The 26,367-nt window shown below is 53.9% G+C and overlaps 4 protein-coding genes across 4 annotated transcripts; 1 reads left to right on the forward strand and 3 right to left on the reverse strand.

Moving 5' to 3' along the window:
- Positions 1 to 1,044: 1,044 nt before the first annotated feature.
- On the reverse strand, positions 1,045 to 8,955 carry QC761_0043760 (uncharacterized protein; the record flags this gene model as incomplete). Its single annotated transcript, XM_062872386.1, has 8 exons — positions 8,268 to 8,955; positions 8,077 to 8,211; positions 7,500 to 8,016; positions 7,289 to 7,429; positions 5,491 to 7,215; positions 2,461 to 3,538; positions 1,374 to 2,403; positions 1,045 to 1,306 (listed from the first exon to the last, which is right to left on the reverse strand). The coding sequence occupies exons 3-8, from the start codon at positions 7,560 to 7,562 to the stop codon at positions 1,045 to 1,047; spliced, it is 4,299 nt and encodes a 1,432-aa protein (XP_062735509.1). The 5' UTR covers positions 7,563 to 8,016; positions 8,077 to 8,211; positions 8,268 to 8,955.
- Positions 8,956 to 13,299: 4,344 nt separating this feature from the next.
- QC761_211380 (uncharacterized protein) lies at positions 13,300 to 17,310 on the reverse strand (the record flags this gene model as incomplete). The annotated part of the gene is made up of 2 exons (XM_062876871.1): positions 13,300 to 14,927; positions 14,988 to 17,310. 2 exons carry the CDS (start codon positions 17,308 to 17,310, stop codon positions 13,300 to 13,302), a joined length of 3,951 nt encoding a protein of 1,316 aa, XP_062735510.1.
- Positions 17,311 to 17,762: 452 nt separating this feature from the next.
- Positions 17,763 to 19,967, reverse strand: HAT2 (Histone acetyltransferase type B subunit 2). The gene is made up of 3 exons (XM_062876872.1): positions 19,678 to 19,967; positions 19,563 to 19,619; positions 17,763 to 19,505 (listed from the first exon to the last, which is right to left on the reverse strand). Exons 1-3 carry the CDS (start codon positions 19,709 to 19,711, stop codon positions 18,250 to 18,252), a joined length of 1,347 nt encoding a protein of 448 aa, XP_062735511.1. The 5' UTR covers positions 19,712 to 19,967; the 3' UTR covers positions 17,763 to 18,249.
- A 147-nt stretch (positions 19,968 to 20,114) lies between these two features.
- On the forward strand, positions 20,115 to 25,387 carry exo2 (exonuclease II Exo2). Its single transcript, XM_062876873.1, has 4 exons — positions 20,115 to 20,523; positions 20,583 to 20,676; positions 20,749 to 21,058; positions 21,111 to 25,387. The coding sequence occupies exons 1-4, from the start codon at positions 20,519 to 20,521 to the stop codon at positions 24,947 to 24,949; spliced, it is 4,248 nt and encodes a 1,415-aa protein (XP_062735512.1). The 5' UTR covers positions 20,115 to 20,518; the 3' UTR covers positions 24,950 to 25,387.
- The last annotated feature ends 980 nt before the right edge of the window (positions 25,388 to 26,367 follow it).

Consider the following 26,367-nt stretch of genomic DNA (forward strand, 5'->3'; position numbering starts at 1 on the left):
GACGACATACTCACCCAGAATAACTAGTTCAACACAGACAAGTCCTCGCTAGTCAAACCAGCACACCAGACACTTCACACTTCACAACACAAATCCATCCATCCATCTGGAATGGAACCCTCCGTTTCTTAACCCCTACTCGCTATATCAAACTCTGTTCTGTCTCGCTATACCTCCCTCCCCCCTCCCTTTCCCCACAACCCAACCCTAACCATAAAAAACACAAAAGAAACAAAAAGAAAACCCCATGATGCATGCACAACCCCCAACCAGTCAATGACAACCTCAAAATATTCAAATTTCGCCACGACCCAGAGAGCCTCTAGAGACGAACCACACAAAGTCCACGCAAGAACAAAAAGAAACAACGCTTTAAACAAGCAAATCACCCTCCCCCATCTCAACCCCCCACCCCCACTATCCACATCCTCGGCCTCTACCCCTTCACCCGTCTACTCACCCTCCCGAACCTAACCCTCCTCCTCTCAACCCTCTTAGCCAGCTTGTTCCTCTCCTCACTCAACTCCTGTGCCAGCATCCACGACAAAAACCCCTCTCCCGTCTTCAAATTCTCCCTCTGGTCCCCAATAATCCCAATCAGATCCTCCACATCATCAGCCACAGCCTCCACCTCCTCGTTACCCCTGCCAGGACCCTTGGTCAAGAACCAAAAGTGTCCATTCCAGCTTCTCGTAGAGTTGCTCGCCATCTTGCCTTTATCTCCGAAAGGATTGAATGGCGCCGGCGATCGTCTGGTGATTAGGACCGAGAGTAGCCTGGATAAGTTGGCAGGCTCTTAGTTGCGAAGGAGGCGGTCACTGCCCCCATCTTCACCCCAGTCGTGATCATCGCTGTTGTTATGATTTACCGCCACCGCCTCCTTGACCACCTCCATCACCAACCCTCACCCTAGAATAAACGCAATATTTTCGCAAAATACGCGTCTTCAGTTGCCCTCTTGTTTTGAACTAACTCCCGCACTTTGGCTTCCACAGAGGCGATAACAACCCTCGCAGGTAACAGCGCAACCCGACCCGGAGCCCTCTAAGCCAACTCATGAGCCCCCACTTCCTCCTCCTCTCCCTCTTCCCCTTCTTCCTCCTCCCCATCCTCCTCATCATTACCCCCCTCTCCTCCAGGCCCCCCACCAGCACCACCACTCCCATTCCCACTTAACCCCCAGCCATTCGCCGCACCTGTCCTAGAAGGCCCCTCACCCGATGTCCCATTAGTCGTCGACCTCTGCCCCGGGACCGACTGCGCCCTCGCAGCAGCCCATTGTCTCGCCCGCTCAGGACTCGTCCATCTATTACCAGCAGGTAGTCAGCACCCCTTACCTTCGACATGAAAAACTAAAAAAAAGAAAAACTCACATTTTCACCCTCCCCTCATCCCCACAAGTAGCATACATCCCCGCATCCCTCGGATTCCAACAAACCGAATTCACCCTCGGGCTATGCGCCATCTTCTTGTGCACCAACTGCCCCGTCGTCCTGTGCCAGACAAACACGTTCCCGTCCTCGCTCCCGCTGATCACAAGGTTCTCGCCCGCTCCCCCAAACCCCGCCCGGATAATCACCTCGCCCCCCGTGTGCCCCTTGTACTTTTGAAACACCTCCTTCGTCCCAAAGTCGTACAACAGCGCCTCGTCATCGACCGTGTTGACCAACAACCACTTTGAGTCCTGACTCAGGCTGACGCTAGTGAGCCTGCTCTCCAGTATCAGGTCGACCTCGTACTCCCGACGAGGGATGTGGTAGATATGCACGCCGCGCCTGTCGTCCATGGCCACCAGCCACTCCCCATTCGCCGACACGACCAGGTCCTCGGTCCTATGCCGCCTGGTCCAGTTGTAGAGCAAACTTCCAGACAGGTCCCACTCACACAGCGACTTGGCCTTGTCAAGAGACCCAGTAATGAAGGTCCTCCCATCCGGCAGCCACCCAGCACTGCTGACTGGCTCCCCAAACTTCTCGAGCGCCACGACCAGTTCCCCCGTCTGCGTGTTCCACACCTTGGCCTGCCCATCCATACTACAGCTCAAAAGCATCGTGCTGTCGGGGCTCCACGCAATGTTGGACACCTCAGCGTCGTGCGTGTTGATCACACGCACGTGGTTAAACGTCTGCGTGTTCCAGATGCAAATACCCTTGGCACTGCCGCAGGTTGCGAGGCGTTCGCCGTTGGGCGAGAACCTTATCTGCCACACCTCTCCCTGCTGCTTATCCAGCTCCACCATGACCTCGGTTGGGAACTGAGAGTGCTCGCACCGGTGATCCGAGTAGAGCGACGGCGGGTTTGTCGTCGTGTGATAGAGACACTTTTCTATCTGGTTGTTTTTCAGATCGTTGAGAAGCACAGCAAGTCTCTGTTCGGGGAGCATCACCGAGGGTGATATGGATTCTGTCGTCCCAAGTCAGCAAAACCCATAATCCAACAACTTGGAAACCAAAAACCTACCAGATAGCTTCCTCAACAACTTCCGTCTGCTATCCCCTCCGGCCCCATCCCACTCGGCCTTGCGCCTCAGATCCTCCTGGTCTTGACACATTAGATACTTACTCAAGGTGCTGATAATATGCGGCTGATCCTTGCAAAGCGGCGTCAGCTCTCTCCTCAGGACCGCCAACGCCTTGTTCCTCTCGCCCTTCTCCAGAAGCTCCAGAAACTTTTGCTGCCTAAGTCTGAACCTCATCGAGTTGCGGTCTGCCCCAGGAGCGAGAATCAACCCTCCCAGTCCCCCTCCCCCCGCCCCCCAAAGCAGGCTCTCCGCATTGTCCCATCTCCCCTCCAGCACTGCCGCCCGGAAAGCCGCCACGTTTGGTGACTCGACCTCGTACCCCGACTGCTGCGAGACTATCTGGGCCGCATCGGCATACCCCAAGTCATCCAGAGCTTGTATAAGAATCCTCGTAACTTCCTCACGGTCGTGACCGAAGTAATCTGGCGGGACGCCGCCTCGGAGGTGGAGGGACGAGTACATTTCCTCGTTATTGTTGTTGTTGTTGTTGTTGTTGTTGTTGTTGTTGTTGTTGTTGTTACCGTTTCCGGTTTCGGTGTTGCTTTTGTTGCGTCTAAAAGCTGAACCGTTGGAAGCCCAACCGGCTCTGTAGGATGATGATGATGATGATGATGAGGGTTGGGAATCGTAGTCGGTTCTCATGTCTTCTTCTCCAGTTCGTAATCTCTTGTTCCGTCGTGTTGGTTGTTGTTGAGGTAACAAAATGCCGGCGGTGGCGTCTTCGCCTTGAGAAGGCAGGTCCTCAGACTCGTCGCCCCGCTGCCTCCTTCCTAATATCTGCTGTGTTGTCGTCAGGTTGGGAGGGTTGGAAGCGGCAGCGGTGGTGGCAGAGGTGATTCCAGCCGAGGGGGCCTGCGGAGCGGGCTGCAACAACGATGCTATCGTCGAGGCTTGGGGAGGACTCGCAGTGGTGGTGGTGGAGGTGGCTGACGTAGTGTTGAGGGTTGGGGGTTGCTGGTCTGCCACGGCGATGGATGTAGGGATCCGCGGGACTGGGGTTCTGTCCTCGCGGAATGCCTGTGGAAATGGTTGGGTTAAGGGGGCTAGGATATGAAGAGGAGAGGAGAGAAGAGGTAAGCAAATGTAATCGGCGGCGGGAATTGTTGAGTTGATGGCACGGTCAAACGTGCGTGGAAAGCTTCTTTCTATGGATGTCGTCGTATTGCTTTGATGTGACGGGTCGTCGGAGCTAAGATACGGTAGCGGACTTGCTGGCTGAGTGAGGGGCAACAACCCCAAGTGGCTTGCTGACGTGCCGTCACTGCTGCTCCGGGGCTTGATAATTGTTAGTGAAGGACGTGGAGGTTGAGGCCGTGCCTTTTTAACCCCGATGGTGAAGAAAGAGGAAGAAGAATAACGATTGATCGATATGCCCTCTAGTGATACCAAAACTTATTTTCAAGGAGGATGTTGGATTTGCAAATTCCAGAGCTTGAGAAGAATGTCTGGGGTCTCTGGAAGGGGGGACGTTGGGATGCCTGGGCATGTGCCTACTCTGACAAGCATCCAATGCCGCCTACATGCGGTAAGAGCATCTGTGACCTACCTTACCCGGGAAGCTACGACAGCGAGGAGATGGAGCTGCAAGGAGAGAACGATGTGTATAAGCTCAGTCAATGATTGTTTATATCATCAATCCTTTGCTTTGTCGAATGTCATTGTAAAGTATCAAAAGCTCTGGGTGCATATGTGGCTTGTCCCTCGTGATCGAGTGGGGACACCCACTGGCCAGTTGGTGCCTCACTGTGTTTTTCAGCGTGCGATTGGCCTGGGGAACAGCCTCACACTCTTATCGGGTGTGAGTGCAGCTTTAATGAAAGCCTAGATTATTAGTTCCCTCTATCTTGTTTCAAAGAGTTGCACCACCACCTCTCTGTCTCAATCATCTCACACTGGAAAATCCCCCTCATCAATCACGTCTGCAAAAACACTCCCAGTGCAAAAGAATAAATAAATATACGTATAAATATATACTCAACGCCACTTGCTAAATGGCCATGCCATGCTAATAAATATATGCTACAGCTACAACGCCTCAATCCTAATCTACGCCCCCGCCTCACCTTCCCTTCCTCTCCCTTTTGACCATCTCTTATATACACCATCTCCTTATCTCATCCCATCTCATCCCATCCCTCTCATAGTCTCTCTCGCAAAGAAACTCCTCGTCGTCTCGAAAGAAAAGAAAAAAAAAAAGAAAAAAAAGGGTATAATGGACTCCCAAGAAACCAAAAAATAAATAAAAACGGAAGTCGTTTAAGAAAAAAGCGGAAATCATGTAATACAGAGAATAGGCGTCAAATCAAAACCCCAAAAACGTAATAATGCAAGTTGTGCATTCCTCCTCTTTTTCTTCATCAATCCCCGTCTCTCACTCCATGTCAAAGACGCCATCGTGGTAAAAATAAACTATCAAAACGCCCAAAAAGTGCAGCAAAATGTTTGTTGTGGTTGTTATTCCCTCATGACTCGTCGTCCGTAAGGTCGTCGTATGTGAAGATGATGCCGGGGGCGTGTTTGGTGGTGGTGTAATGCGTAGAGTTTACAAAAAAAAGAAATTTAAGAAAACGCCGTTGATATTAAAAGCATGAAAAAGAGTCCAAGAAATCCAGGATGAAGAAGCCACAGATGATACAAGTGACGACAGCAGAATGAGAACAACCATGAGAATCATATCCACAACTCGGGTGGTATCCAGCAACGGCCCCTCTCGTTCGTACACCAGTGGATACCACAACAGGCACCCGGGGGAACCAGGCATCTGGATCCTTTCGTTCCCACAAAAATCACGTCTCTGCCGGGCTCCCCCCTCAAACATCGTGTCATCGTCTGATGCTGGTCCTCATCCGAGCATTGCAGCATCGCATCATTCGATTTTCCTTCGATTTTCCAGAATGCCCCTTAGGTCGGCAGTTATCGGCAGTTGCTCGTTAGAGAAAACCCCCCTCGCCAGGACCGAAGACACCGACGCTGCCGCGCCATCCGCAGCGATCACGCTCGCTCATCGAAGTTGGCGACTGCGGTGGCAGGGGTGCTGGTGGAGCAGCCCGGGGATGGAGGTGGTGAAGACTCTGAGGTGGTGATTGCGGCATGGGAGGGTCGGCCGCTTCGCCGTTGCTCCCCCGGCTGCTGGTGTTGCTTGTGTTGGTCTGGACCAGCAATAAGCTGCTCGTGCTGCTCAGCCTCTTGGTGAATTCGCTAAAGCTCAGGCGTTTGGCGCTCGAGTTGGATTGCCGCTTTTCCGTCTGGCTTCGTTGCAGAGGAGGCGGCGAGCCGGGGCCGAGGTTGGACAGTGAATCCTCGGCCAGCGCCGTTGAGGGAGAAGAGGCAATGATGGTCGCCAGCTGTGGTTGGGAGTGTGTTCTTTGAGACATGCCTGGCCTCGTCCGGTTGCCAGAGTAGCCTGTCTGGGGTCGAACACCGCTACTTGATGACAATGCCATCAGAGCCTCATGGTTATAACTAAGCGGGGTCTTGATCGAGTGAGTTCTTGGTGGCGGGTGAGGTCGGTCTCGTAGGTCTGGTCGTCCAGAAATGTAATTCAAGGCTCGCTGAGCCGAACTGTGGTGGGATGAAAACCGGTCACCATCCAAATCCGCCTCATCAAATGCCCCATCGCTATCGTCATCATCATCGTCGTCATATTCCGAGGAATCATCATCCAAGTCCCAAGCGCTTTTCAGCCCAGTTTGTTCGTCCAGGGCTGAAACTGACGCTGAAGCCGCGGCGGCTGTCTCTGCCTTCCGCCTGGCATCCTCAGCTTCTCGCTGCCTCCTTTTGTCATCCATGTCTCGCATAAGAGCATCAAATCGGGCCAATGAAGTCAGTTTCTCCTCACCAGGAACTTCGCGTTCCGAGCCGGGAATGCGCCGCATTTGGAAAGCACGGTCCAGAATAGTTTCCCGTGGCCCTGGAGGCGATGTACCGGCATCCATAATAGGCGCAAGTGGTGTTGGGCCCGAACTGACACTCCCCCGTTCCCTCACCGGTGAGCTGAGAGCCGAGGACCGCCCTTGTGCCGACGTCCACCCCTCGATAAACTCGCCCTGGTACTCGCCAACGGTGGTGGCCGGGGACGGGAGGTCGGCCGGGAGCATAGTGGTGTAATTCTGGAAAGCCATATGGTGCGTCTGAATCGAGCTCGTGGCCGACGAAAGATCACTTCGCTTGGATCGCAGACTTGGTGAATCCGAGAAAGTCACAGGGCGGTCGCGCCCAGAGTGCGTCGTGTGGCCCCTGGTGAATCCGGGTCGCGGTCCAGCATTCCCGCTGCCTGGCCTCTGGCTGTCGCTTAATTCCCTTGGACGGGTAAAAGGGTTGACAAATGTTGGCGAAGCGGGCGTGACCGGGCTCAGGGGCGCTCTGCCTGGCGGCATATTGGGCTGAATGAGCTGCTGGATGAAGCGAGACCAGTCCTGGAGATTGTGTCTGGGCTGCTGCTGCTGCTGCTGCTGCTGTTGCTGTTGCTCATCCAGGGGACGGAACAACAGCTGTGCCGGTCCTGTGTCCTTGTTGGACGTGAAGCCAGCCGTACGACTTGAGCGTCGCTTCCGCAGCTTGTCCGCAATCGGGTCTGGAATAATGTTGATGACCAGAGTCGGGAGGACAGGTCCTTGTTTACGATGGGCCATCATCTGCACCTGACAGTCGGTGATGCTGTTGATTGAGTACTGCTGTGAAGGTTCTTGGTCGTCCTATCGGTGCCACATGTTAGGTCACGCCACCCCTCGAATCGGCTCTCCTCGTCTTTCCCAAAGCACAACTCACTTTGGACTTGTAGATCGACAGATAGATGCCTTCGGATGGCACTCTGAACAGCTCCCTGGGAGCCGAGCTCCTGTTGGACGGCGCGCGCATGATACCGGCCGTCCGGTCCCGCTGGGGGCCACCCACAACCAGATATCGAGGCTGGTGACACAAGGTCGTCAGTACAACTTGTCCGCTTGCCGTCTTCTCAACAGCATCCTTCTCAACACACCTTCCACAACGCCCTCCCAATGATCGTGCCCCTATCCGGGGGCACGCTCAAGTATCCCTCCATCTTGCCGCAGTTGTCGAGAAAGGCCACGGGCGAGGTTGTTGTCGGTGCGATTGTCGTATCAGAACCAAAGACGATCGTGACAATCGGGAGAAGGTATTAAGCATTAAAGATAGCGCGCATCGTGAAAAGAAAAAAAAAGGCGAACTGGCGGTCCACGGTTCCGCTTTCTTCGTCTTCTGGCTCCCCGGTACCAGCTCGAACCTGGAAGCGATCGCTGCAAGGGGGTCTATTCCAAACGAACAGCAACCGACACCACCTCAAACAAACAGCCTGGTAGCCAGCAGCAAACGACAAGGAGAAGCGGTGGGGAACAGAAGGCAGAAGGGCAAGAGAAGAAGAAGAGGAAGGACTTCTATCTGTTCTTCAGAAAGAGACGATATCACCTCCGAGGAGGCCAGTCGGGTCAGGGTTGGACGAGGTCAAGCAAGGGACGAACCGTGCAAACCAGGAGTGTCTGGAGGCGAGATTAATAAAAGAGCCCACCGTGCCAAGAGGCATTTTCAGTGAGCGAAACCTGGAGAGGGGGAGGGGAGCAGCAGCAGCCAGCAGGTACCCAGGGGTTGGGATGGCTAGCCTGCGACTCTGACCAGGTTCACCAGGTCGACCAGGATGCCCTCGGTTTGACCCCATTGGACCAATTTCCAATTGCCTGCCAACACTTGGTTAGCATCACTGCAGTATCCGCAGATCCAGCGAGGCACCGACCCGGCGGTTCTGACCAGGAGACAGGAATGTTTTTCTTGGGCAAAGTGAAACGGGGCAGCTTTCCTCTGCAAAGGGCTGAGGGGAGTGAATTGAGTGTGACAGATCAACAAATGGCAGTATACATCCATCAGGTGCCTCGTGCCCCTTCTTTTTCCCGTTCGAGCACCCCCTGTGCAGTCGCTAATCGTGGGAGAATGTGGAGCCCCACCTCTGGATCAATGAGAGCGGGACTTCTAGAGAGAAATGGGTTAGGGTGGTCTGTCGCCGGGCTTCGGTGAAAATGGAATCCCCAAGCGGCCCATCAAATTGAACAAGATCGACAACTTGTGTGTCGCCACATCTTTTTTGATCTCTGCTTCTAGAGAGAGGGGGCACGGAGGGTGGTAGGGTTGCAGTCTGTGCCTTGAGGACATCATCTGCTGTAAGATGGCTGATCTCTGCAGAGAAACAACCGGGTTGCCCCCTTCCAGATATGCCTGAATGTCAAGAGCTGTCGTGGTTTCGGACCCTGGCGGTCCTTGGGATAAACGGGGACAGATGCTGTACATTGTCTGCAATAGCCGGCGCTCATATAGATACCCTGCAGCAACTTTCTCTTATAAAGTTGCTCCTGTCGGTCTGTTGTTTATCGCTCTTCCCGTCGGTGAGACGCACATATTACTTACATATGTTGTGCCCTCAACTGCAATACCACTCTAGACTCTCACCACTCAGATCCTGTCGGAGCGGGGAATTTGATCTTGCACTCACTCACTCACTCACTCAGTCCAAGTGTTGGCTCCGTAAAACGGCCCCTCTCGTCCCTGGTTATAGGCCATGTGGTTCGGCTGCTGCTGGCACGGTCCTGCATCATGTATGTATGCACCATGTATGGATGGACAGTACATGCATTAGCATACGAGCCAACGCCTATGTGGCTGCGCAAAAAAACATAAAGGAAGCTTGCAGTGCGACTTGTCATTGAATTCCACATTCGGGGCATTCTTCGTCGTCGTCGATACACATCCGCTAGACCGAGAGCAGTTTGGGAGCCTCTCGTACACTTTTGTCCCCTGCCTCCCCGCTCCGGAGTTGACCCCGAGGAGAAGACAGACGTCGGCGGCAGAGTGGGAGGGAGAGAAGACTCAGATCTAGGTTGTGCCACACTGTCGGTGGCGGCAACGAGGACCGACCGGGGTGGACGAGCTGTCCGGCTGCTGACCGCATGTTCACATCCCGGCCGAACAAACGGGGAAAACGGCCGGGAGGTCGCACAAGAGAAAAAAATAAGAAAAAAATTGTAATATGGAAAGGAGGCACGGAGACAGGTACTCGCCACCACCACACCACATGAGAAGCAGGCATAGTGGCGTGCTGCCGGTCCACTGTCGTGATGGCCGAGTGCGGTGAGGAGCCTGGGTGTCGATAGCGGCATGGGGCTGAGAGCGAGCCGCAACATTGCATCATGCCGCCGGTGGTTCCAGCTCGTCGAATCAGTTTCTCGTTGCCGCTTGTTTTGTATCTGTTGATCCTTTTGTTCTCAGGCTCAGATGCTGCTGCTCAAGAATCGAAGAGGTTGGCGTTGGCGATCTTGAGACGGTTTGTGCATTTGCGGGGTTATGCTCAATTAACCCCCCGATCTGGCAGGGGTGAAGACCAGGGGTAGGTGCTTTCTGCTATCTCGTCGTTGTTGACCTCTCCAATTTTCATGTCTCGTCTTCCCAGCACGATTCCGCAGTGAAGCGGCAGCGGTCTTGCCGCATATATGCTGTGCAGTATGCGGTGAGCAGGACATGTCTTTGCCCCTTGCCCCCATTCGAACGTCAACAGAACGGTGAACGGTCCGGCCCTCACCTGCATTCCGCTTCCTCCTGAATTGTCAGTATTGCTTTTTCTCCAGGCTCAAAGAGGCCCACAATCTTCCCAGTCGAGAAGTGCCTACAGCAGACAGTCTGGGCACGAAATGGCACCAAGTCGGACACGGTCAGTCAAGCTGAGCCCATGCCGTTTGACGGAGCGTCTCCATGCCGCGTTGCCCGAGGTGGAAGGTGAAGGTCAGGTCACGGTGAGACAATAAGCTTATTTTCAGCGACGGGAATCGTTCAGCTTGACGAGGTGCCGCAAAAGCGCCTAGGCGGCGACGGCGGCAGCGATCTTTGAGGCCTGTAGAAGCCGAGATCGAGGTCAATCAACAACAACGTTCTTGTGGGGGGCCCGGAAGCAGCCGTATCGTCATGGTGACTGGCGATCATCCAAGAGCTGCACCTGAAACATCGTTTCCATGACGGTGACAAAAACAAAACAAAAAAACAAAAAAAAAAAAAAATGGTGTTGACAGGATCGAGTTGATGTGTGGCTATCAATGCCGGCGGAATCTTTCCGTTTCATTTGGACATCAGACCTGGGAAGGAACACCTGCAGCTGCATGAGATGCAGGACATGAACCTGCCTTCCTCACACATCCGTACCTTCCATATCAAGTCACCACTACAACAGCCACGGCAAGAGCCACCTGCTATTGCCACATTCATCTCAATCTTTTCTTGACCGCCCTTCAGACAACTGGAAAGTCTCTCCTTCTCTCACATTCTTTCGGACCTATCATCGCAGCTCTTTGGAATATTCTGCCCGAAATGGCTGATGGCACGCATTTGACAACCCTCTTTGGAACCTAGATGCGCCTATCTGCCCCTCTCCTCCCCACCCACGCCCGTCTCGACCAGAAACCCCCGAGTCCTGGTCGATACAGGTCACTGGACTTATCTCCAGCACGAACATGTACCGGTGCATTCTATCCACTGTACCTACCTGCCTTGCCCGCGGTATGGGTATGTTGGGGGCACATGCAGCACACCATCATGCGCCGTCTCCAATACCAGCAGGACGCTTGGACGATATCAGAACCACAGAAACGAAGTTCACCACCCCTCTTCAGCTTTCGGCACAAATTCAAAACGACAGTGTTCGAGGCCTTCGAGTTCGTTCCGGCTTTTACTAGTACGAACAGGCCGCGGTCGTTGGTGTCATGAAAGCATGTCGTCAAAGTTCCCACGGACCTCACAATGGTGGAGCAAAATCATTCCAGACAAGCCCATGCCGTTTCCAGGATTTCCTTCCGAAAAGTCCTCTCGGAATTCCAAGTCGTCGGGCTCCGCTAGTACCATCGCCGACCGAGGTTGTCCATGTTGTAATTTTAAAATACGCACGGCTCTTACCGGTTCATCACTTGGTAAATATGAACTGACCCAGAATCTACGATGACATACACGGCACCTCTTATTTGTTGCTGAAAAGACAGCCTCCTCCTCCTCCGACGAGTCATGGTCTTGCAGCAAGTAAATATATATGCCAATTCTCCGACTGGGATTTGTCCCCGAGCGCCGCACCGAAGAAGCGGGATTTCACCACCGAACCGAGCTCCGCTCCGGGCCGTTACGCTAGTGTCGTTTTGTTGCGCGGTTCCTGAACAACCCCATCAGTCAGAGGGTGTGGGCACGGACTACGACGTCGACGTCGAGGTGTCTTTGCGTTTGCAGGGCACGTGTCTGCGTCGCATCGTTTTGATTCGAAGTTTTTCTGTGTAGGGTTGGCGATAAGGAGGTGGGCTGTTGTTGGGGATCGAGATACGAAGTCTCAGGTGGTTTTGCTTTTAACCGAGCGTTGCGGTAGAGAAATCGGAGCTAACACGGGGTGGTGGTTGAAGAAAGAAAAAGGGGGCGATCTCCTTCGGTAGTGTAGCCGATGGGGACTTTTTGGCGTGTGCATTGGGATTAGTTCTGGTTATGTAAGTTATCACAAACATCATCACAGGTTTGGGAAGCAAAGGGGGTTGGATGGGTGGGCGGTAACCATGGCATGGCATTGTTGGTAGCTGTCAGAGATTCTGGGTAAGTCTTTTTTTGGTCGTTGGGCAGAAGAAGCTGTATTCCCTTATTTGATCATAGCAGAGAATCAGATATGTTTCCGGGTGGTATGGCACCTGCAGTAGTCCTGCATGCGAGAGCTGTGACAACGTTGGATTGATGCTGCTTTTGGCTTAGGTTTTTGCTTGGGTGTTGGGTTGGGGGTTGGAGGGGTGAGGGGAATGGGATATAAGTGAAGGGGGGTATAATATGACGATGATGCCTGGTTGGATGCTTATGTGTGCCTGATGGGATAGTTTTGCAGTTGGGTATGATGGGTAAGAGAAAGGGATCATGGAAGCCCAATGGACAAGGTAAGCAAGAGGACGGGTATGGGAATAGATGGGAATACGAGGTGGCAAAAAGACAAAAGATTCCGCGCATTACTGATTGCTGCAGGGTCCATGTCAAGAAGAGATGGATGGAACTAACTACAGTCAATAGCCTTCCGGGAAGCAGGTTTTGTACATGTAGTAGTTGGGGATGCTATGTCTTGCCGGAAGCCGGTGCCGATATGCGGAGCATGATGACCACACGGACTCGGTGTCTAACTGCACATCAGTAGGTGCTCGTTGGCCGAGTGTTTATGGAGAGCCCGGCATCCAAGGACAATCTGCAATCTCATCTGCCATCGGGCTGTGAGCTGAATATAAGTGAGATGTACCTCCCGTACGCGGCAACTAGAGACCCCGTGCCAGATAGCTGGTCATGAGCACAAGCTTTCTCTCGAGGGATACCTCGTGGTTAAGGTGAGAAGTTTAGGGTCATTCACAGATTCATCAAACGGTAACCATTGCAGGAGGAGTTCTCCAACCAGGTTATACATGCATCATCACAAGCCCTCGAGCAGATCACACAATACCCAGGAACACAGTGGAGCTCACCAACACAACGCTCGTCATTTCTATCTGCTAGAACACAACTATCTAACAATACACGCCATCAGGAACACCCGTATCTCCTCGAGTATCGTACAGCAGCAGACACCAACCAAACTGCCGGTGTCGTACAACAACAACAAGAACAACAACAACAGAAAAGAAACTTATCCGTGGAAAAATTGTAAAGCCTGTAAATGCCAATCAACAAAAAAAGTATCGTAGCAAAGAAAACAAGAAGGAATGATAAGTAGTAAGAAAGAGAGAAGAGAATCACCACGGTGAATACCAGTCTCTTGCCTTTCTGACCCTGGGACTCTCCCAAAAGTCGTTAGTTGGGGAGGGCCAGCGTTGGCGGCGGATTGTTTCCATGTTTGGGAGGAGGGTGCCGTGTGGTGGGTGTTGCAGTTGGATCCTGGGTTGTTGTTGACCTTGGGTGGTGGTGGTGGTGGGGGGGGGTTGGGATTGGGAGGTTGATTGCTGACCTTGGGTGCTGGTCTGCTGCTTGCTGGATTGTTGACTCGGGGATGTGGAAGGCTGACCCTGAGTGGTAGTAGTTGTTGACTGATGCTGCATCTGCAGCTCAACGTCTCCCCCCAACTCCCTCTCCCCATCCCACTGATGACGCCACCCCTCCTCCAACCTCATCAACTCGCCCACCAACCTCTCATGCTCCTCCGTCGCCCCATCCTCCCCACTCAACTCTCTTCTCAACCGCTCCATCCGGCCATGTATCATGGACTTCTCCAGCTCCTCCCACTCCGCCTGCTGCTCGTCCCGTGGCGGCTGCTCCCTCCCCTGCCTCTCCGCCTCCAGCCTCCCCAATTCAGCTCTCAACCGACAATGCTCCCTCAACGCGCCCTCCGTCCAGTCCCGCCATAGATCCGGTTTGATCTCGTCCAACCTACTTTTTATCCTCTCCCTCTCTCTTGTATACTCCTCTTCTTTCCGCTGCTCCTCGGCCCAGTCAGGATGAACAGGCACCCGCTGCAAACACCACGACTGCCCTGGCCCAGAACGGTACATATCAAGGTTATTGACGTAATGCTCCCAGTCGACACCCCCGTCTGGATCGTTGACGTCGGCTTCGGTCGCCGAGTCGTATTGGATGTCTGCGAGAGCCATCAGATCTTCGTCTTCGACTTGTGCGATGGATTGCTCTGCTTCGGGGACGGACATGGATTCTAGAGGTTGGAGGTAGGGGGGCAGTGGGGGAGGGTGTGAGTCGAGCGTTGTGAGGTCCGAGTCGGAGGGGGAGGGGGGTTGGATGGGGAACGGGGGTGAGAGGTGGAAGTCGGGGGAGGGGGGAGGGGGGGCGGATGGGTCAAGTGGTGCTATTCCAGGGAAGTGGAGTGGGGGGGTTTGTTCGGGTTGGGGCTGGGGGGGAGGGGATGGCGAGGGAGGCGGTTCTGAGGAGGATGAGGATGAGGGGGAAGGCGGGGAGGGGGTGCCGAATGAGTCCGAGTCTGAGGGCGGGGGTGGTGGTGTCATGTATTGGCCTGACATGAAGGTACTAATTTCTTCGGGGGGGATAGGGATGGTCTCGAGTTCGGAGTCGTTGAAGTCGAGGTCGGAGGAGGAGTTGGCGTCTGGGGGGGAGTGTTGGTGGAGGGTCATGTTGGAGGGATCCCAGAGGTGCTGTTCGGGGGGGAGGTGAGTGGTCGCTTGACTGATGGCGTGGGCGCCGTGAGAGGGGGATAGGTATTGTGAGGAAGGGAGCTCAGGGCCGAATAGAATGGGGTACTGCTCTGATATGGGAAGGGCATTGAATGAGGCTGGGTTGGGGGGGGCAGGGTTGGGGGGTGAGGACCAGATGGTGTCGAGGTGGTTGTCGTGGTTGATGACGTCGGCTAGGGCTGGGGGAGGGGGGGACTGAAGAGAAGGAGGAGGAGGAGGAGGAGGAGGAGGAGGAGGAGGAGGAGGAGGAGGAGGAGGAGGAGGAGGAGGAGGAGAAGGAGGAGGTGGTGGTGGTGCTGGACGGAGAACAACAGTGAAAGGGGGGCTGTCGATTTCCATTTTGTCATCCTCGAACTCCTCCCAGCCTTCGTCGTCAAATTCTTCCGACTCAGCGTCGTAGCCTTCGTCTTCGCCCGTGTTATTGTCTGGGTCAATGATTTCCATCTCCACGTCCATATCCTTATCCACGCTCTCGGCCATGTCCTGGTCCATTTTAGTGTCCCTATCATCGTCCATGTTCCCAGGCGCAGCCTCAACGACCTGATCGTTCACAACCCCAACATCCTCCAGCCTGGGCAGCTTCGTGGCCCTAGCCGGAGACTCTGACTCATCACTAGACACCACCGTAGCCGCCGCCATAGCAGCCTTCATCCTGAACAGAACCTGCCGGTGAATCTCAGCCGTTTCCTCCTTCCAGTCCACCTTCGGATCCGGCACCTTGATCTTAAACTTCTTCCCCTTAAACCCCATAGCCGTAATGTTATACACATCCTCCAACTTCCTCCTCGCCAACCTATACATATCCATCCCCTTGTTCACCCTCTCCTTCCTCGCCATCTCCCTCTCTTCTTCCTTGATTATCTCCTCCCTCTCCTCGTCCGTCAACTCCTTCCACCTCACCTTCCTCGCATGCTTGGGCTGCCACATCCCCCTCTCAAAGGGCACATTCCCGCACTCCCCGTTGACAATCTCATTCTCGTGCAACCCCGCCACTCGTTCCAGCCCAGTCTTTTCCTCCTCGTCCTCATCACTCATGTACATCTCCTCCAAACTCGGCACCAGATTATCCCCAGTCTCGTAGTCGACATGTCCATACGTCATCATCCCAAACAAACACTCCCACCCGCACATCGCCCCCAGCCCCCTCCTCCCCCCCTCCATAACAACCAGCTCCTCCGGCCTCATGAGAATCTCGGTCCCCCCCCTCTCCCACCCCTCAAACTGCCCGACCCCCATGTCATAAATCTGCACCCCCATCACCGGCTCCCCACTCCATATCTCCCTATTCTTCGGCGGCACGTCATACCTCAGCTTCAGCTGATGTATCCCCGCCTCGGTGGTGTACCCCTTCCTCCTCAAAAACTTCCACAGCGGACTCAGCCCCCTCTGCCCCATAAACAACCTCGCCAGAACAGTCGACCCCGGCCCAAAGACGGGATCGTTGAACAAGAGGACCAACTTTACAAAAAACAGCTGGAAGCGGTACAGATCATCGTCGGTGAGGAAGCTCTCGTTGCAAAAGAGGGTGAGTCTCATCCTGTTGGTAGGGCACTCTAACACCAGCCAGATCTTTTGGAGGGTGGCGTCCGTTTCCGGGAGCGTGCGATGACCGTGTCTGGCGAGGACGGCGAGCATGTCACGCACGCGGGCCTCCCTCTGCACCACGTGCTGCAGCCAGAGAAGGCCTGGCACAAGACGGGTTTTGCTCCCGTCGCAGTTGACGTGCATGTCGTCTTCCCCCAGACTGGCCTGGCCCGGTCGGGGGAGGGAGATTTCGTGGTCGGAGCGGGTGCACTTTCGGCCGAGGGGGTCGGGGATGAACCAGTGGGCGTAGACGGGGGACGAGTAGATCCTCGAGGCCACGGGGGCCATGTGCCGGGACCAGGCAAAGACAAACTTGCGCATGTTGTGGTTAAGGGTATTGTGGAAGCCGCGGTGGAGGGCGTAGAGGTTGACGAGGTCTTTGGGGCGGAGGTGCTTGCAGACTTCGATGAGGAGCTCGGGGGTCGTGCAGAGGGTTGACAGCAGATCGATGGTCGGTTTGGGACGTCTGGGGGCCCGTTGTGCCTTTTGCCAGGTTTTGATCGATTGCTTCAGGGAGAGGAAACGTTCCCTCGCGATGGCGCGATATTCCCTCTGCAGCAAGGCGTTGTTATTCTCGAGGCCGTGCTCGATCAGCTGTGACTCCCAGGTGGCTTCAAACTCCTCTTCATTCTTGCCAAGGACGGCTGCCTCATCTTCGGACTCTTCCTCTTCAGAGGAGGCGAATTCCTTGGGACGGCCGTGGTAGACGAGCCGGACTCTGTCGGAAAGGTTAGACACGGTAGGGATGATTCTCCCGTTGGCAACAACCGAGCGAGCCTCCTCCTCCCAGCGGGTCATGTGGAGGACGATGGAAGGGACATCGGGCCGGATACCAAGGGCCTCGATCTCTTCCTCTGTTCTCTCTTCGCGAGCGACAACGTTGTCGAAATAGATCCGCTGGGCCTCATTTTGCGGGTTGGCGATGAGGTCGTCCAAATCCCAGTCGTCATCGTCATCGTCAAAGAAATCCAAATCCTGCACGTCATCAACCCAGTCATTGTCTTCGAGGTCGATGGCACTCATGGCGAGGTGGAGGAGGGACAGTCGTCTTGTCTGTGGTCTTTGGACGTGGTAGGCGAACTTTTGGAATGCCTTCGGGGTCTTTGTCAAAGCAGTTGTAACAGTGAGAAAATGTGAATGGAGACAAGGTCATTGATTGCAGAAAAGATGAGATGATCTTGTAGGTTTTTAACTGAATATTTCTGCGGGCTGGCGGCGGTGTGGTCAACATGCGTGTCTATTCACAGCTATTGTCAATGGTCAAACAATAGGAGCTCTCAAGAACAATACGAGCAGCTTATGCGTCATGAGCCCACCCACCACCAGGCACCCGGCTCATAGCCAACCAACTTCCAGCTCTTATCTCTCTCTACAATAAGAGGTCAGCTCTTGTCTAAAGAGACCTATTCAATCCGGTAAAACAGAAGTCACAAGTAATTACACCGCAAAGAAGAAACCTGGGGGAAAAAAATAGGGCCCAGAAAGTACATTCTAGGAAAACACTACTACTAGCTTGCCGTCTGCGGCGTGAACACATACAAAAGAAACAGGAAACATGCCATAGCCTCCGACTCCTTTTCTACAACCAGGAAGAGGAAGAGGAAGAGTACGAGGTTGGACGAAAATGCCACCGTGAATAACCATGCTGCTGTCGCTCACACTTCAAAAAGTTTTACCACCCCGAGTCTGTCGCTTGCCCTCGCCGGATTGCTGCGCGTTCCTGACCAGCTCCAGATACTCATCGTACACAGCCTTGGGCCGGGGACGGTCGCTGTCCTCGCTACTGCCTTGAGACGATGTGTCGTCGCGAATCTCCAAGTCCGCCATGGGCAATTGCTGAGATACACTCTGGTTGTTCCTCTTGTGCCTGAGGACAGTGCTCTGCTCGCTTTCCTCCTGCTTCACCTTCACGCCGCCGGGCTCGCCGTGTTTTCTCTTGATGCCTTTCTTGAGCCCTCCTTCCTAGGGGATAGATGTTCCGTCGGCGCTCCCCATTTCGTTCATCTCCATCTCCTGGTTCGGCGGCGAGATGATGCTCTTGGTCGGCTGCCAGATCTGCAGCAAGTTGTCCTCGGCCGCACTGCAGACGAGCCAGGGGATGTTTTTGTTCCAGCTGAAGTCGGCCAGATGGTTAGTGTGGCCGCCGTGCATGAACAGAAGCTCCGGCGGTCCATCCTCAGCCTCCTCGGGTGTTTGCTCGTCACCAATAAGGCTGATATCCCAGAGGATAATCCGGCGGTCGTAGCTTCCACTGCCGAGGATGGCGTGGTCGATTGGGTTCCAGGCCAGAGAGGTAACCGCGTCGTTGTGGCCCTCGAGCGTGTGGATCTTGCCGGCCTTGAGGTTTCGGAGATCCCAGATACCAATCGTCTTGTCAGCCGAGGCGGTGGCGACGAGGTAGTTGACCTTGGGGTTCCAGGCGATGGCATTGATGGCATCGCTGTGGCCATCGCGGGCAACGGCAGCCGCCTTGGTGCTGTCAGCGGTGCGGATGTCAATGACTTGCATCGTCACATCGTCTGATACGGTGCCGATCCAGGACGGGGTGATTGGGTTGTACTGGACATCGTTGACGACATGGCTGTGGTGGGTGTACTTGCGCCAAGGCCTCACCTTCTTGTCAGTGCCGCTGTACGAGTTCAAATCCCATACCATGACGGTATTGTCTTCGCTACCGGTCGCCAACCAGCCAAGCTTGTCTGGGCTCCAGTCCAGACCGAAACCTTCCTGCGTGTGACCAATGCACTCGAGCTGGGGATTGGGGGTTCCCGTTGGCTGCAAGCTGTGCTTGGTCCGATCGAAAATGAGCACCCTCCCGTCGACAGCGAGCGTGGCGATGATGTCGGGATTTTGAGGTTGGTATCGCGCCTTGTTGACTTCGCCCGGGTGATCGATCTTTTGCGTAATCGTCATCTTGATCACATGCGGCTCGCCAGATCCGCCCAAGTTTCCATGTCCGCCAATCTCGCCGCGGTCCTCATCGTAGTCGCGAGCGCTAGGCTTGACCGGCTTTGGCACCTCGACGTCGGCGATCTGAAGGTAGTTTGGCTTGCCCTCTGCAGTATGTGTTCCCAGAAGGAGACGATGGGTCGTGTAATTCTTGTCTGGTACGTCCTTAACGTCGGGGAACCACTGGGTGGTCAGTGTCGGCCACTCCAACGCTGTGCTGAGGATCATGCTGTAGAGGAATGGACTGTTCTTCTTCCAGACCTTGTACTCTGCCGCAAAAGTTAGCCGCTGCCAAGTCTCGCGGGCTCAACCAGGAGAACACCTACCCTCGTTGATGAGTTTTTGCTGCATTTTCTCGTCCTCGTCCTCTTCCTCCATATTGACTGCAAAGGTTGTTAGTGTCTCTCGCGGCGGAGTTGGTGGGCATATATAGCGACATACCGTCCACGTCGTTGACAACCTCGGTGGGAGCCATGGTGGTAATTGCGCTCCTGCAGTCCGCAGATCAGAGATTTGGAGTCTTGAATCGCAGAAAGGCAGGCTGAAGCAGTGAACGAGATGGTTCTTTGAATTGAAAGAAACCAGTCGCGATTGGAACAGAGGTGTTGTTATCTGGAGTCAGAAAAAGAAGCTTCTGTTTAGTTGCCATGAAACTTTCTGTACAGAAGGAATTCGAAGCAAGGCCACCGCCATCGACTTTCCTAACGCGACGCGACCACGCGACGTTTAATTGATTTGCGCAAAGCCTTGGAGTAAAGAGCTTGGGTCTCCAGAAGGTCTGTGCTCGCGCAGTTAGAGTACCTAGGTACCTGGGTACTTTGCAGTGGGGGCGAGGGGCATTGTGGCTTCGGCCAGTCAGTCACCGGCCATTCGTCGTTTCACAGCCTCACTGTAGCCCGAGAACAACTGCAAGCAGCACCGTCAGTTTTACACCTCTCCAAACTTAACTAACCCGTCCTCAACGTCTAACCCTTCCAAATACGCATATCAGGCACTCGAGCCCTCCTTGCCTATCGCACATCTCCAGGAATATCCCAGTATCCTTTGGCTACGAGTTACGACAAAAGCATCTTCTCTGGGACAGACAGCTACTTTCCTCTTGTTTTCTTTCGCCGCCGCTGCGCATCTTACTTTGTACCACTACAAAGCGTGCGACTCCCGCCAAAAGAAGACCGACCGTTTTTATTTAGTGTCGGCATCACCTTCAACGACGACCTCGGCTACCACTTCTACGACTAGCTTTCTGCAACAGATTGCTCCTTGTTGAGCGCTTGCCGGCAGGATGGGGTGAGTATTCCATCCGTATATCTCTCGGCGTCAGCATGCGACTGACAGACATGATCCAGTGTTCCCAAGTTTTTCAGATGGCTCTCTGAGCGTTACCCGGCGATATCGCAACTCATTGCCGAGAATCGAATTCCCGAGTTCGACTGCCTCTACGTGCGCCAGCCTTCTCGAGTCGGGAGACTATACCAATGTTGTGCCAGTCGCTAATATGTTGGTGATTTTCAGTTGGATATGAATGGCATCATTCATAATTGTACCCACAAGGACTCGGATGATGTTCAGCAGGCCCGTATTAGCGAAGAACAAATGTTCATCGCTATATTCAACTATATAGAACATCTCTTCGGTAAGATCAAACCGAAGACGCTGTTCTTCATGGCCATCGATGGTGTCGCCCCGCGCGCCAAAATGAACCAACAGCGTGCTCGTCGCTTCAGAACTGCTTTGGACGCTGAGAGGGCCCGTGATAAGGCCATTCAGGAGGGCAAAGAGTTGCCCAAGGAGCCACCGTTCGATTCCAATTGCATCACGCCAGGTATGTTGCTGCCACCAGACGTCTGGTTTTCGGTCTGCTGACCTTGACACAGGAACTGAGTTCATGGCCAAGCTTACCCAGCAGCTCAAGTACTTCATCAACAAGAAGGTGTCTGAAGACAAGGACTGGCAGGGTCCCGAGATTGTCCTGTCAGGGCACGAGGTCCCTGGTGAGGGTGAGCACAAGATCATGGAGTATATCCGCAACGCACGCGCGCAACCGGACTACAACCCCAACGTCCGCCATTGCTTGTACGGCCTCGATGCCGATCTCATCATGTTGGGTCTCCTGAGCCATGACCCACACTTCTGCCTCCTCCGAGAAGAGGTTCAGTTTGGCCGCGTCAAGGACCAGCACAAGGTTAAGGAGTTGGAGCATCAAAACTTTTACCTGATGCATCTCTGCATAGTTCGAGAGTACTTGGAGCTGGAGTTCCAAGAGCTCAAAGTACCGGGCGCAATCCCCATGCCGTTCGATATGGAAAAGGTCATTGATGACTTCATCTTGATGGCCTTCTTTGTGGGCAACGATTTCTTGCCCAATCTTCCTCGCTTTCACATCAACGAGGGTGCGTTAGCCACCATGTTCAAAATTTACAAGGAGGTACTTCGAAAGTGTGATGGATACATCAATGAAAATGGCAGAGTGAATCTCAAGAGGCTAGCCATTCTCTTGGAGGAGCTTGGGAGAGAAGAGTACCGGTTCTTTGAGCATGAAAACGAAGATGCCGGCTGGCTGCGGGGCAAGAAGATGCTTGAACATGACGAGGCCGAGATTGCCAGGGCTCGTGTCAAGGGCAAGCTGATCATTAGCTCAGATCAAAAGACGCTGTGGAAGACAAAGATTCGAAAGTTTCTGACCAACCGGAATTCGCAAACTCTCGATCTCGGCACCGGCCTAAATGCGGCCGACCGCAAGTTCGTCCAGGATCTGGCTGATGCTGCGCACATTGAGTGGGCTACCAAGGAGGACGATGATGGACGTCGTCACCTTATCCTGACCTTCCCTGTGAGAGACGACGAAGACGAGGAGGACGAGGAAGCGCAGTCGGCATCTCTTCGCATTGTGAAGAAGTACGACAGTGCCCAAGTTCTCGACCTGACAGGTGCCGATGCCCAGTCCGCCATGGAGGCCAAGTACAAGCAAAAGTTCCAAGAGTGGAAGGACGGCTACTACAAGGACAAGTTCCCCGAGTGGGCCGAGGGGAAGCACGAAGATGAGTTGCGCAAGCTCGCAGAAAACTACGTTCAAGGTCTTCAGTGGGTGCTCTTCTACTACTATCGTGGAATTGCGTCGTGGCCGTGGTTCTACCGCTATCACTACTCCCCTCTGGTCTCAGATGTCGTCAAGGGTTTGGGTGCAGACCTCAACTTCACCCTGGGCCAGCCGTTCAGGCCGAACGAACAGCTCATGGGTGTCTTGCCCGACCGCAGTAAAAGCATCGTGCCTACCGTATACTGGCCCCTCATGACGGACAAGGACTCGCCCATCATCGATTTCTATCCCCGGGATTTCGAGCTCGACATGAACGGAAAGAAGATGGACTGGGAGGCCGTCGTTAAGATCCCCTTCATTGACGAAAAGCGCCTCCTCGACGCCATGGCTCCCAAAAACGATCTTCTTTCCGACGAGGAGAAGGCACGCAACGACTTCGGTGTGGCCCTCAAGTTTACGTATTCTCCAGATGTCGATTTTGAGTATGCCTCATCCTTGGTGGATGTTTTCCCGCACATCCCTCACTGTCACTGTGTCGAAAACATCTTTGATCTTCCTCCGGTCGAAGGTCTTGAGTACCGCGCCGGCCTCACCGATGGCGCTCTGTTGAATGCCGAGGCTTTGGCTGGATTCCCATCTCTCGCCACCCTGCCTTATACGGCTAGCCTTGGCTTCCATGGAGTTAATGTGTTCAAGCAAGACAGCCGCAACGAAAGCATGGTGGTGAACCTCATCGGCACCGAGATGAGAACCAAGGCCGAGAGTGCCAAGGTCAAGCTTGGACAGCGCTGCTTTGTTGGTTATCCTTTCCTTCAGGAGGCTAAGATTGTTGGTGTGTCTGATGAACTCTTCGACTATGTCCTCGACGGAAACGGTCAGGTGGCCACCCTTCACCATGGCCATCGTGAAATCGAAGAGTTTGGCAAGAAGGCCAACAAGATTGAGAACTTTTACAGCAAGCGTATGGGTATCTTGATTGGCCCTGTCGAGTCCCTGGTCAGGGTCCAAATGTTGAAGGGTCTGATCAAGACCGACGAGGGCGCGACAATCAAGGAGTACGGCGACATCCCGGGCATGGAGACGGACTATGCTTCTCAGATCATTGTCGACGAGGTTGCCAACGAGGACGAGCGCTTTATCGAAAAGGCCGCCTTGCCGCTTGAGGAAGAGTTCCCCGTCAAATCGATAGGTTTCTTCTTGGGCGACTTCAACTATGGTCAGCCATTGGAAGTATCTGGCTACACCAACGGAAAGCTTCAGGTCTGGCTTGCCACCCTTGAAAGCCGGGAGCCTGACTTTGCGAAGCGCATCATTTACGAGTCGGAGCGGGGCAACTCTTACATGCCATCCTACATGGTCGCCAAGCAGCTCGATTTGCACCCCTTGGCACTCAGCAAGATCACCTCATCTTACTTTGTCAAGACGGTTGGTGATCTTCGCGTGAACTTGGGTCTGAACCTCAAATTTGAGGGTAAGAAGCAGAAGGTGCTCGGCTACTCTCGCAAGTCTCAGACCGGTTGGGAGTTCAGTAGTGCTGCCGTGCACCTGATTGTTCAATACATGACCAACTTCCCCGACTTTTTCGCCGGTGTCAAGAGGAACCCTTCGGGCGCCGAGTTGAAGGAAACTGATCTCTGGAGTGACCCTAATCTGGCCACAGCCCGGGTCAAGGAAATCGGTGCCTGGCTCAAGACGCTCAAGACCAACTCGATGGAGCGCGTCCCTCTTGATGCCGAGCAGCTGGACTCTGAGGTCGTCATGAGGATTGCTGCGGAGGCTGACAGTCTCAAGCTCAGCGCTATTCCTACTGTTCCCAAGAAGATGAATGGCGTGCCCAGGAATGCGCTTTTGAGGCCCGACGATGCCGAACATCGCCTGGGCAACCAGCACTTCGCCTTGGGAGACCGCGTGGTGTACGTTGCCCGCACCGGCAAGGTCCCCATCGCCTTCCGCGGCACTGTGGTTGGTATCAGCCGCACCCCCACGGCCAAGTTGTTGGATGTCGTCTTTGACGTCACGTTCATGAGCGGCACTACTCTCGGTGGCCGCTGTCCGCCGTTCCGCGGGCAGACTGTGCCGTCTACTACCCTTCTCAACCTTACCGGACGGCAAGTTGTTGCCGGTTCCAAGAACCAGCTCGCTCGCCAGCCCGTCACACCATCAGTTACCACCTTGACTACTCATGGCGGGTATCACATGCACCAGGGCAAGCGTCTGCAAGATGCCGGTGCTCCTTCTCAAGCTGCTTGGGGACGGGGTGGTCGGGGTGGTCGCGGCGGTGGCAGAGGTGGGTACGGTGGGCCCAGCCAGGACGGCAGCAATGGTTCTGTTTCTGCTCCGCCGATGTATGGGGCTGTTCCGCCCCCTTCCAGCCTTGATGCTCCTAGGGGAGGAAGAGCGCGCGGACGTGGTCGCGGCAATGGTGGTCAGAGGGGAGGGCAACAGCACAACAACCTTGCCTTCCGCCCTGTACCTCAGCAGCAGCAGCAGGTTGATGGTCAGAATGGGGAAAATTCACGTGGAGGCCGTGGCGGGAGAGGTGGCTTTAGAGGAGCGCCTTATGCTGGCCGGGGCAGAGGTGGTCCTCGTGGTGGCGCTAGAGGTAGCCAGGGTCAGCAGCAGCAGCAGCAGCAGCAGCAGCAACAAAGCGTGGCGATTCCTCCTTCCGCGAGCTAGATGTTCTCGGGGGGGTATCCCTGAGCTTAACGTTGCCACGGATCTAATGGGTTTGGGGCGGGCACCTCATGAATGACGATGACGAAGACATACATCAAGGCCTGGCTGGGTTTGGTTTGGACTGGGAACAATGGACAAGTTGGGAAAATGGTTTCCGGCTATATGGTTCTGGGTTCAAAAAAATGTCTAGAGGGCGGATATGGATTGTCATCAGGGTCAGCGTGGAATTTCTGTTGTTGAATTGGTATGGGGTATGGGTATATATCAACAAGTGTATAGTAGTTGATGATTGAGTATTGTCTTGTTGGAGCAGCGCTGTAGAGATTAGAAATTGGAGTAGCCATTGTGCAACGAGGTGTCAAATTCAAAATGTGGTCCAAATCTCAATCAGAAGCCCACTCTCTGATGGCACACACCTCTCGACAAAACCGCCAACACAGGTTGCATAAGACGGGTGGTTTTACAGTCTTGGACATTTAGCATATTACCATGATATTATGAAAACCTGTCGTACACTCACTACCTTACGATTGAAAGAAAAGCTGGTTTGTTTGCACAACTGTGTTAAAGGGCAATTCCTCAGTATTTCAATGGTATCGCTATGTCTCGATATACATTGTTTTCTATAATTTTACCACCTCATCCATCAAGTATTTAAACCCCCGTCCCCCCCCCCTCCCATTGGAATTCTTTCCCTCATCATCATCATCACCATCATCATCTCCATTCACCACCAGCCAAAACAGCCAAGTAAGTCAACCCCACCGACTAACCAACCCAACTCCTAAAAAATGCCTCCCCCCACCACCGTAACAACCCCTCCCCCTCTGCGACCACTGCCTCCGTTCAGCAGTGGGAACATCCCCCTTCTGTTATTGCAACACCCGGCTCGGGTGCGGCAGCTTGGGGTGTGAGCACGAGTGCTTTAAGTGGAAGAAGATGCCGGTTTTTGAGCCGGAGAGAAAGAAGAAGAAGGGGGGTGAGGATGAGGATAAAAAGAAGAAGAAGAAGAAGAAGAAGAGGGGTGAAGAAAACAAGAAGAAGAAGAGGGACGGCAAGATTGAGAGCCTTGGATGGTGTGGTATATGAAGTTTGATTAAGATGGATTTGACTGCCCTCCCTTGCCATAGGTGGGTTTTTGCAAGATACACAGTTGGAGGGAAGAGGTAAGTCAGTCAGGACGTGAGGGGTGTGTAGATGATGCCCTGGATGATGATCAGCTAATATGATAGTTTTTTTTTTTTTTTTTTTTTGCAAACCCAAACTAATTAATCTTTTGAATTTGTGTGATAATAATAATAATAATAATAATCGTGATGATGTATGTGACCTTTCATTGTTAACGGAATTAGCTTTTCAGTCCGCGACACAAGGATCCAATCGATCGCTTGAAATTGCGCAGAATAATTGTGATGATG

This window comes from Podospora bellae-mahoneyi, chromosome 2 (assembly GCF_035222275.1).
Source record: "Podospora bellae-mahoneyi strain CBS 112042 chromosome 2, whole genome shotgun sequence".
Classification (NCBI taxonomy): domain Eukaryota; kingdom Fungi; phylum Ascomycota; class Sordariomycetes; order Sordariales; family Podosporaceae; genus Podospora; species Podospora bellae-mahoneyi.